At 40.1% G+C, this 12178-nt stretch overlaps 1 protein-coding gene across 5 annotated transcripts in view; it reads left to right on the forward strand.

Annotated features, from left to right (window-relative positions):
• The window catches only part of ATRN (attractin), a 187505-nt gene that overhangs the window by 66670 nt on the left and 108657 nt on the right, over positions 1–12178 (forward strand). For 3 of the 5 annotated variants that reach the window (XM_058432761.1, XM_058432758.1, XM_058432760.1), the window contains exons 2-5: positions 2500–2583; positions 3989–4042; positions 6808–6921; positions 11982–12110. In XM_058432761.1, the coding sequence (XP_058288744.1) occupies positions 3990–4042; positions 6808–6921; positions 11982–12110 (296 nt within the window). In that variant the 5' untranslated portion in view covers positions 2500–2583; position 3989. The remainder of the gene's footprint in view (positions 1–2499; positions 2584–3988; positions 4043–6807; positions 6922–11981; positions 12111–12178) is intronic. The other 2 variants (XM_032143129.2, XM_058432759.1) reach the window with 2 other exon arrangements.

Raw genomic sequence — 12178 nt, forward strand, 5'->3', positions numbered from 1 at the left:
CTTTTTTTTTTTTTTTTTTTTTGAGACAGAGTCTCACTCTGTTGCCCAGGCTGGAGTGCAATGGTGTGATCTCGGCTCACTGCAAGCTCTGCCTCCCGGGTTCACGCCATTCTCCTGCCTCAGCCTCCCGAGTAGCTGGGACTACAGGCGCCCACCACCATGCCCAGCTAATTTTTTTGTAATTTTAGTAGAGACGGGGTTTCACTGTGTTAGCCAGGATGGTCTCGATCTCCTGACCTCGTGATCCGCCCACCTCCGCCTCCCAAAGTGCTGGGATTACAGGCGTGAGCCACCATGCCCAGCCTATGGTATGGGCCTCTTTATGGTATGGGCTGCCATGGGAAGGGCATGACCTGCAGCAAGGCAGCCCCTGAAGAAATTGATGTTCTGCTGACCACATTCCCTGCTGCTGCTGGCAGCAAGTCCTTCCTTGAAGAGGAGATCTAGGTGGCATGTCTCCCTGTCCACACACTTTCTTAAGAATAAGAAAATATTTCCTGGAAGTCATCCATCAGATGTGCCCTCACATCTAAGTATTAGATTACATGCTGTGTCAGAGATTCATGGTTACACATCATCACCTTTTTCTACTTCTCTAGTAAAAAGAATTCTGATTTTTTGATGGGTACATGATCATCTGGGATAACAGCTACATTTTCAGCCTCCCTCTACTTGTAGACATGTCAGTAACTTCTGACTAATCGAATGTAAGTTGAATTTTCATATGCGACTTAACAGAGGGAGAGAGGGTGTACCCCCCCGTTTTCTTTTCCTCCTTCCTGCTGGGTAGAATTTGGGTATAATAGCTGGAGCCTGAGCCGCTATCTTGGATTATAAGGTAGAAGCCACATGTTGGGGATGACAGAGCAATAGTATAGAACAGCATTAGCTCCCTGATGATCATGGAAATGCATTACATGCTCTGGATTGCTTACCTTTGGATTTTTTTATCTTGGTGGTTAGTCCATTACTATTTAGGTTTTTCTGTCAGTTGCATTAAAGCCTAATCTTTTTTCTGCGTCTATATCTATATATGATGTATATCTATATCTATATAGATATAGATATTTTGAAAAATAGAGATGAGGGTGTTGCTGTGTTGGCCAGCCTGATCTTGAACTCCTGGCCTCAAGCAGTCCTCCTGCCTCAGCCTCCAAACTGCTGTGATTACAGGCAAGAGCCACCATGCCCAGCCCACACCTAATTTTAATTGTTACACATTTCTAATCAGTCAGTGGCAAGGGGCATGAGAAAACATGATTGGCTTTGACTGACATTTTGGGGTGGAATGGATTTTGGGGGGTAAGGCATGGATACATCTCTATCAGGCAAGTACAGTAGAGGGAGAGAAAGGCAACAACATCAAGGAGTTTGCAGGATATGATTCTTGTGATGGATTATGGAGTCTTAACTAGGTATGTGAGAAAGTGAAATGTGTGGATGGTAGGTGGTGAACAGTGAAGAAATGATAGTTCAGTGGATTGGTGGTCTCTATGGGGCCGAAGTCTCATTGGAAAGGGGAAAATAGGCTAAATGAACTGGAGAGTTGAGATAGTAGTCAGAGGTTAGGGTGCTTTTTTTGTGGTAATGTTGTTACTGGTAATAGCAAGGGCCAGAGAAGGGGATGGCTAAAGAGGGGTGGAGGAAAAGATAGTTAGTGGTGAGGTTAAGAAATGGAGAGACTGGATTTTGGATGGAACATCTAAGGATGTTGATGCAGATGAGTGGAAGAAAGTGAACGATTTGTTAATATCTTTAGTGCATTAGGAGTAGCTGGGAGATGACTCAGAAGGTAAGGGAGGCAGATCCAGAAGCGAGCATGTGTTCAGAGTGGTGATGTTGATGAAAGAGGGAAGAAAAATATCTGGAAACAGCCATGATGAAGGAAATAGCATCCTTCTTAAATATTAAAAATTTTTATACAGCAACAGATACTTGCTGGTTGCAGTGCTCATGCCTGTAAGCCCAGCATTTTGGGAGGCCAAGACAGGAGGATTGCTTGAGGCCAGAAGTTCAAGCCTGGGCAACATTGTGAGACTGTCTCTACAAAAAATAAATTTAAGAAATTTATGGTTGGGTGTGAAGGCTCAAGCCTGTAATTCTAGTGCTTTGGGAAGCCGAGGTGGGAGGATCTCTTGAGGCCAGGAATTTGAGACCAGCGTGGGCAACATAGTGAGACCTGTCTTTACCAAAAGGAAAAAGGATGACATAAAATTAAGATAAGATTTAGGTATGTTTTGTTCATTCCTGTTGGTTTTAATATTTTTCTGTCTTCTTTTTTAATGTACATGATAAGTATTTGTTTCATCTAAATTTATGGAATCTGAATATAACTAGTCATTTTCTACTGGTTATAGTATGTGTTAATGTACCCATTATGTTTAATTTGTATTATGTTAAGAATTAAGAAATATTAATATATGAAAATATATAAAATACATAAAAATATATGAAATTAATATAGCAGACTTAAGTTTTCTTTCTTGATTTAAATTACAGACTAACTGGATCTTCTGGGTTTGTAACAGATGGACCTGGAAATTATAAATATAAAACGAAGTGCACATGGCTCATTGAAGGACAGTAAGTAGAAATGGCTGACTTAATTTTTGTTTTTTTTAGCATAGAAGTCAGTGTGACATTAGTTTTCCCACAAGTAAAATTAACAATCTGTAGCATAAAGTTCTTAAAACATTACTTGATAACCTTTCATTTGACAAGTGAATTTTATCTTAGCCTTCATTAATTTAAAAGTTTCATGTTGATTTAATGCTGCAAATGAATTGTACACACCACAAATTTGTGTATTTCCAACTGTAATAGTTCAGAAACGGTTATATATATATATATATTTTTTTTTTTTTTTTTTTTATGAGACAGAGTTTTGCTCTTGTCACCCAGGCTGGAGTGCAGTGGTGTGATCTCGGCTCACTGCAACCTCCGCCTCCCAGGTTCAAGCGATTCTCCTGACTCAGCTTCTGAGTAGCTGGGATTACAGGTGCATGCCACCACGCCAGGCTAATTTTGTATTTTTAGTAGAGAAGGTGTTTCACCATGTTAACCAGGATGGTCTCGAACTCCTGACCTCAAGTGATCCACCTGCCTCAGCTTCCCAAAGTGCTGGGATTATAGGCGTGAGCCACTGCGCCCAGCCATAGTTAACATATTTTTAATGGTTTGCTTAAAGCGTTAGAGAATTACAATATTGTGTTATTTTTCTAAGTATCTATTTTTGTTGTGGATAAGAAAATTGTAATAACTATTATTGCCTAAATGATCCCTTCTCTGGACCCACTGTGTCCCTCTAGCTGTTGGCCTTTTTTCTCCTTGTCTTCACGGGAGACTTTTAAAGCAGTACTTCTAAGACGTTTTTGGTCTCAGGACCTCTTTACACTCTTAAACTTTGAGGATTCCAAATAAGTTTATGTATTATTTTTTATTTATTTATTTTGAGATGGCATCTCGCTCTGTGGCCCAGGCTGGAGTGCAGTGGTGTGATCTCGGCTTACTGCAACGTCCGCCTCCCGGGTTCAAGCGATTCTCCTGCCTCAGCCTTCCGAGTAGCTGGGATTACAGGCATGTGCCACCATGCCCAGCTAAGTTTTTGTATCTTGTAGTAGAGAGGGTTTCACCATGTTGGCCAGGCTGGTCTCGAACTCCTGACCTCAAGTGATCTGCCTACCTCGGCCTCACAAAGTGCTGGGATTACAGGCGTAAGCCACTGCACCCGGCCCCAAGTAAGTTTATGTTTATCTATCTGTGTTCACCATATTAGAACTTTTACAACCAAGAAATATTATTTATTCATTTAAAAGCAACAGTTATAAGCCATGTTAGTACAAATGATATTTTAATGAAAAAAAACCCTATATTTAAAAAATTGTAGTGAAAAGAATGGCATTGTTTTACATTTTTGCAAATCTCTTTAATGTCTAGCTTAATAAAAGACAGCTGGATTATCATATCTTGTGCATTCACTTTGTTGCAGTATGTTATTGTGGTTGAAGCATGTCAAGAAGATGAGGCCTCACTTGAATAAGAAGTAGGAAAAAAGATATTTTAATAGTACAGTATTTTAAAATGATTGTATATAGTCTTCTTTGATACCATATCAAAACTTAACAAGTAGTAATTTCTTAAAAGTAAATTGCAGTATGGAATCTGAAACTATGTTAAGGAACTTTTGGTACTTGTTAAATTAAAATCCATTGGTTTTCTTGCACTGAATGGATCTTTTGCCCATCCATGTTTTGGTAACATGATATATATAGGTCATTTGGAAAACAACAGGTCATTGAATTATGCAGATCTTCCATATGTTGATATATTTATTCCATTACATAATATTTTAAAAATCACATTGGTTAGTATCACCATCAATCTCCTCAAAAAGTTCTAAGTATGGCAGATAACAAATTTTCCAAAATTCTAATTACTGCTTGAAAGCTTGTATTTTATCTTTGGCAGCAAATACTGTCAGTTGTTTTGTTTGAAGTGGCAGGCTTGCTTTCCTCAGTTTTAAGAAAATGTCTGCCAGATACCCAACTCTGAATAACCATAGTTTGTTGATTGTTCTTTCAAGTAAACGTGGTAAATGGTGTTCTAAGAAAAAAGTAGCTAGTTCAGCTAGCAACTTAAACAGTCGCAAAAGTGGTTTTCATTGAGAAAACCACTGTGCTTCTATTAGGTAAAAGAAGTGTTTTATATTTACTTTCCATCTTGTCGGAATATTAAAGAGATGTCTACTAATTGGTCAGGATTTAATAACATTAGAAGTTTTTAACTGCTTAATCAAGATATCCTTAAATGAAACTGGCAGTTTTTCTTTTTTCTGTGAGTGGTTGGTGGTGAAGAATAGCAGTGATCACTAGTACCATTTGCTGCTGCTGTCTGGATTTGTTCTAAGATGCCCGCAGTTTCACCCACCATTTCTCCTTGAACCATTAGTAAATGCCAGCATGGTGATAAAATATATGCTATCTTAGTTTTACTGTGAATATAGTTTTGACCTCCTGGGACCTCCCATAAGGATCTCAGGGCCTGTAGCATTTTGTGGACTTCATTTTGAGAACTGCTGCTCTACGAAGCTCTGCTGTGTCCTATCAGTTCATTGCCACCTGATGCCCTCCTCCACTGTTTTTCTGAATGTGCTCTCAATGGTTGTTCCTTCTCAGCATAAGTGAAAAACTAAGCAACAAACTCTCATTCCTCCTTTTCCTTATTCCCCACGTTTAGCCTGTCAGTAAGTTCTGTCAGTTTTCCCTTTAGAATGTCTCCCCAATCCATCACCGGACTGCTTTTCACCTCCATCTCTACAACTGGGAGACCTACCATCGTCTCTCTCCTGGGCCACATAATAGCCTTGAAATTGGCCTCCCGATTTCTGCTTTTGCCCCTTGCCCACCTCCCACTTCTCATCTCTTAAGGTGTTCTCTGTTTGCTGTGTTTCAGGCATGCTGATTTTCTTCATGCTGCTTGGACACATCAGCCTCTTTCTCCCTTAAGACTGTGCTGTTCCCTCCGTCTGAAATGTTTTTCCTGGCGCTTTTCACATGGCTTGTCTCTTGTCATTCTCATATCTCCAAAGCTTACTGGCCTATCTCCCTACTACTTTTTGTGCTGCCACATCACCTTCTTTTAATTTCTTCACACTACTCATCACCATCTGAGTTTACTTGTTTATGTATTTATTTAGTTGTCAACCTAGAGATGCTAGAAAAGTGTGGGGTATAGGAAAGGTCTAAACTGGAGAAATAGAATTAGGCATCAGCAGGATATAATGATGTTGATATTCCCAGAGCTTTCTGAGTGGAGTGTTGGGCTGAAGCCAGGTTAGAGAGTGAAGGGGTGAGTGAGATAGAGGCACTGGAGAAAGCAAAGTCTTCTGCGAAGTTTTACCTTTTTAGGAGGAGAAAGGGTAGGGCAGGTATTTGGTAGAGGGAGAGTTGGGATTTGAGGCTTTTTGTTTTTATTTTTGTAAAATATGTGATACTTAAGCAGATTTAAATGTGGATGCAAAAGTTCCAGATGAGAGGAGATGTCAAATATTTGAGAAACAGAGAAGCAGATAGGTATAGAATTTTGGAAAATGGGAATTTTAAGGTTTTTTGTCTGGTTGCTGAGCATAAGCAGGGAGGTGGGACTGGGTGGTTTGAAGTAGTCGTTGAGAGTAGCAGTTGTGGAGAGGGAGAGAGAATTGGTAGGACTGCTGGCAGAATCTAAGTGCCATTTGCAGTTGGAGAGCAGAGACCATTGCTGGAACCAGTCTACCCAGTGGTGTGGTATAGAAGTATGGCTTTCTTCAATACAGCTTAGTTTTTTGTTTTTTTTCCCTCCACCGCCCCCTCCCACTTTTTTTTTCCTGATTAAATCTTAGAGCAGATAACCGGTTTCCTGTAGAACAGAGCTTTTGCCAGCCAGTGTCATGAAAAATCAGAGGGGCTGGCAAATTTAGAGGATTGGCAGGCATGTTTATGAGATGACGTAGTGTGGAATCTGAAGTTGAATAAGGAAGTGCAGAAATGGAAGGGCTAATGGGTTGGTTCAGAAGCCATTAAAGAGTGGCCACTGAAGGGACTGTAAGGCTCAGAATCATGGACCACATCAGTTTTGTTTCCCATTGCATGTTTAGTAGTCTCTTGCACATGGAGAGTACTAAATAAATCTTTAACAAATGAAGGAATACTGATGGGGCAGTTGTTAGACTGTGTTACATATTATTAATTTAAAAATCTGAATTTTTATATTCTCAAATGTCTGATAGTTGTGATAACTTTATTATAAATTACTTTTTTTTATTCTTTTCAGGCCAAATAGAATAATGAGACTTCGTTTCAATCATTTTGCTACAGAGTGTAGTTGGGACCATTTATATGTTTATGATGGGGACTCAATTTATGCACCGCTAGTTGCTGCATTTAGGTAAGCTCAGTCTTACAAGCATTCTTTCATCATTGATTTCTAAATTTAAACATCTCTTCTGGATTGCATTCTTACTGGGTTCACCTTTATTATCACTTAACACATTTATTTAATGGAAAGAATACTAGTTCTTGAGTCCCATCACTTGTGTGTTAGTGCTAACTTGGTTTCTGTAGCCCTGGGTAAGTTTCTAGGCATAGTACTTGACTTCTCTTTTCAGTTTCCCGACCTGTAAAATTGTGATAGTTCTATTAAGTTCACCTGCTCCTTGTGGTGGTGGTGAAGTTTATCGTTACAAAATGTTTTGAGAGTGATATATTGAATGATACTATTTCTGTGAAAAATTTGAATCAGGAATAATATCCATCATGTTCCTTGTGTGTTGCCCACTGCATAGGCCTTCAGGAGTTATTTGTTGAATTCAAATATAATTGTGTGTGTGTGTGTGTGTGCATCATGAGTGAGGGAAACTTTTTGGAACAGTACACATAAAATGAACAGTGGCTACCTGTGGAGAAATGAGGAACATACTTATTATATATATATTTTTTCAATAAGTACATTTGCATTAGTAGTTAAACAGAAGCAGTTTAACACCAAATATATGGACTGTTATGAATTGTTTGGGTGTTTTACTTTTGATTAGCAGCAAGTAGCTGTGTTGTTTATTATGTTTTTGGCCACATGGGAATTCAAAACTATCTCTAGTTTTCTTCCTTTTACTTGATAGAAGATTTTAAGATACAGTCATGTGTCACTTAGCAGCAGGAATAGGTTTTGAGAAATGTGTTATTAGATGATTTCATCATTGTGTAAACATCATAGGGTATATTTATACAAATAGATGGTATAGCCTACTGTACACCCTGCTTATATGGTACAGCCTATTGTACCTAGGCCACAAATCTGTACAGCATCTTTACTGTACTGAATACTGTAGGTAATTGTAACCCAATGGTAAGTATTTGTATATCTAAACATATCTATACATGGAAAGGTACAGAAAAAATACAGTATTATAATCTCATGCAACCTCTGTCATATATGTGGTCCATTGTTGACCATATGCCATTATGTGGTGTATGACTGTATATTTTTCTAAAATGCATATCCCCTTAGGAAACCATAGTTTTCAGTCTTTCACCTGCAACTGGCTTTCTAAATTTCTTTGTCTCAAATATTTTATTTCCTTTACTTTAAAAAGAAATCAGTTCAATAAATATTTTTTGTGGTTTCTCACGTGGGGCTTGTCTGGCTGATGTCCCATGTGGGTGAGGGAGGTAACAGGGAGCAAACAGTACACAAGGACAGGAGATCAGGCGACTGTTGTGCCCTCGTGTTTTTCTACCCGCTTTGGCTTAGAAATCTCTCTGACATATCTTTGAACTGAGAACCAAGGCTATTTTCTGGGTTTTAAAGGTTCGCTTACAAGGCCAAAGAGCAGGGTGGATGGCTATGCTGAGCATTTAAAATGGCATTGGCCAAGTGTTGGAGTGTATATCTTTATGCCAGCATTTGAAACATAACTTGTAGCAAAAAGCACCCCAAACTTTAATACAAGCCCCAAAACTATGTGTGATGTTATCATAATAATACTTGTTGGGGATTCACTTGTTGTGTTTGTTAATCAGAATTCACAGAGCTCTTGTATGCCAGGCACTTTGAATCAGCTTATCAGGAGCCTTGTAGGAACATGAGCCAAGCAGGTATACATCACTCTGTGGTTCACCTGGACTGTGTATTTGATAAACAGTGGTAGCAGTGGTAGAGCAGAGAGAGTGGTTGAGAAAATTCTTCAGAAGAACATTATTCCTTTTAGAGTTTTTTTTTTTTTAGGAAAGTTATATGCTGGTGGGGCAGTTGTTAGACTGTGTGATCTAGAGGAACCCTTCCCCTTCCCCCTTTCCCCTTCCCCTTCTCCCTTCCCCTTCCTCCTCCCCCTTTTCCTTCCCTTCCCCTTCCCCTTCCCTTTTCCTTTTCTTTCTCCCCCCAGGCTGGAGTGCAGAGGCAGGAACGTAGCTCACTGCAGCCTCAACCTCCTGGGCTCAAGAGATGCTCCCACCTCAGCCTCTCCAGTAGCTGGGACCGCAAAAATGCAACACTATGCCCAGCTAATTTTTGTGTTTTTTTTTTGTTTTGTTTTGTTTTTTGTAGAGATGGGGTCTCACCATGTTGCCCAGGCTGGTCTTGAACTCCTGGGCTCAAGCAGTCCTCCCACCTTGGCCTCCCAAAGTGTTGGGATTACAGGTGTGAGCCACTGCACCCGGCCGAAGATTGCTTTTGACATACCTGTTTCCAGGTGGCCTTGATCATGTCAGTACTTATTCCTTCTGCATTTCAAGGGATTCTGGTGTATATAACCAGCGAAAGCGTGATGATGGTTAACCCTTCATTTACATCTCCAATCAAATGTCACCTCTTCCAAGAGCCCTTCCTTTCACCCTTTCTAAAGTAGCACCTTCTGTTCTTTCCCTCTGCTCTCTTTCCCTAGATAGCATTTGTCTCTACCTGGCATTACGTATACACATACCTGTGTGGGGAGTATCTGGGCTTATCTGTTGTTTTTCTAACGTGAACTACATGAAGGCAGGGACATAGTCTTATTCACTGTTGTATTCCTGGTACCTAGAACAGTGACTCATATGTAGTAAGTGCTTAGTAAATATTTGTTAGTTGAATACACAGTAGAAAATGCATCAATGTTTTGTAACTCCTGGAGCACCAGAGTTTCAGAGTTCCTAGAGTTCTGTCTTCATATTAAAAATTGAAGGGCCAGGCGTGGTGGCTCACACTTGTAATCCCAGCACTTTGGGAGGCCGAGGTGGGAGGATTGCCTGAGGTTAGGAGTTCAAGACCAGTCTGGCCAACATGGTGAAACCCCATCTCTACTAAAAATACAAAAAAAAATCATCTGGGCATGGTGGGGTGCGCCTGTAATCCTAGCTACTCAGGAGGCTGAGGCAGGGGATTTGCTTAAACCAGGGAGGTGGAGGTTGCGGTGAGCCGAGATTGCGCCACTGTGCTCCATCCTGGGTGACAGAGCGAGACTCCGTCTCAAGGAAAAAAAAAAAAAATTGAATGAAGGGCCAGGCACAGTGGCTCAGGCCTGTAACCCCAACACTTCGTGAGGCTGAGGCAGGAGGATTACTTGATCCCAGGAGTTCAAGACCAGCCTGGGCAACAGGGTGAGACCTCATCTCTACAAAAAATCTTAAAAATTAACACCATGGTGGTGTGTGCCTGTAGTCCCAGTCACTCAGGAGGCTGAGGTGGGAGGATTTCTTGAGCCCAGGAGGTCAAGACTGCAGTGAGCTGTGATCATGCCACTGCACTCTAGCTTGGGCTAGACCTTGGGTCTAGACCTTGGGTGAGACCTTGTCTCAAAACAAAAGAAAGCAAAACAAAAGGAACGAAAATCCCTTCCCCTCCTCATTTTCATTCCTTGCTTATGGACTCTTCCAGCCATTTTTGTATGCATTTATATAGGTATGTGTAAGTGTACACATGTACGGTCCATTGTTTTGCAGCTTGCTTCTCCCCCATGCCCTTATCAGAATGCCTGATGAGCTTCTTGTTAGTCCCGCAGACCTATGTAATATGCAGTGACTCATGCAGTCAGATTTCTGGGCATGAGCATTTAGATGAGTTTCAACCTGTTGCCATCTGAACAGTGCTGTGGTTAGTATTCTTGTATATTGGTCATTGTGTACATGAGCAAATATTTCTTCTACAAAGAAATAGAATTGCTAGGTCAGAGTGAATGAGCATGAGATTGTGTGTCTGGGACAGATTGCATAGGGCCTGGCAAGGATCTAGGCTTTTACCAAATGTGATGGTGGTGGTGAATCAATAATGGGGCAAAAATCATGGACATATGAAGAAATGCAACAGCAGGTAGACATAAGAAAAACGATTAACCTCAGGAGTAAAAAGAACTCAGAACTACAATTTAAAAATTGCTTTTTACTTATTAAATTAGCAAAATTAAAGTAGAACTAGTGGTCTTGCTGTTGGCAGAGTGAAGTGGGATGGACCCTTCATTCTGTATTGATACGATTTCAAATCACATATCTCTTCTGGAAAGCAAGTTGGTATTATGGCTCTAGAGTCTTAAAGGCATCATTTAGACCCTTTTACTCAGTAATTTTTTTTTTTTTAACCAGTCACACAACAAATATTTAGAATCTGTCATGTGCTGGGTTGTGAGTGAGGTCCTAAGGAGAACCTAGGGAGCTTTTAATGATATAGAAAATGCGTAAGTTTTATTTGTAAAATAGAATATACAATGTAAATAATATCAATTAGGCTAAGAAAATGCATCAGAATACTAACAGTGTTGGAGTTATGGGTGTTTGTTTATCTAGCTTCTTCATATTCTTATATAAATACTTTATATAAAATATTTTGGGCGCGATGGCTCACACCTGTAATCCCTACATTTTGGGAAGCTGAGGTGGGTGGATCACCTGAAGTCAGGAGTTCGAGACCAGCCTGGCCTACATGATGAAACGCTGTCTCTACTAAAACTATAAAAAATTAGCCAGGCATGGTGGTGGGCACCTGTAATCCCCGCTACTCAGGAGGCTGATGCAGGAGAATCGCTTGAACCCCGGGACGCAGAGGTTGCACTGAGATTGCGCCACTGCATTCCAGCCTGGGCAACAAGAGCCTAACTCTGTCTCAAAAAAAAAAAAAAAAACTCATGTCTTTCGGCAATATATGTGTGGTATTCATCACTCATAAAATTTGTTACTTTATGTGATTGTGGAGGTTTATGTTTTCAAAGAAGCACTATAAAAAGAAAAAGAATAGGGCCATTGATTTCAAATCTCATTAGAAATACAACTCAGAATAAAGGAAGCCTAGCAAAAGATTCAGATCTGTTCCTCAAGGATTCAGAACTAATAGGGTAGCACTATGTGTTTATCACAGGAATTTGCCTGTCTTCCTGGATGTGGTTTTTAAATTATAAGGACGGATTTGTTTTTAATTTCTGTCTGCTACAATTTGACGTGTCTGTGCTTGTGCTTCCCTCTATAAGAAGTGTGTTTTCATTTCAGTGGCCTCATTGTTCCTGAGAGAGATGGCAATGAGACTGTCCCTGAGGTTGTTGCCACATCAGGTTATGCCCTGCTGCATTTTTTTAGTGATGCTGCTTATAATTTGACTGGATTTAATATTACTTACAGGTAAGATACTTAAGTCTAGTATTTGTGATTTCATTCAGGAGACTATCTACTACGTTTTAACAACAATA

The sequence above is a fragment of the Hylobates moloch genome, unplaced genomic scaffold (genome assembly GCF_009828535.3).
Source record: "Hylobates moloch isolate HMO894 unplaced genomic scaffold, HMol_V3 SCAFFOLD_21, whole genome shotgun sequence".
Lineage (NCBI taxonomy): Eukaryota > Metazoa > Chordata > Mammalia > Primates > Hylobatidae > Hylobates > Hylobates moloch.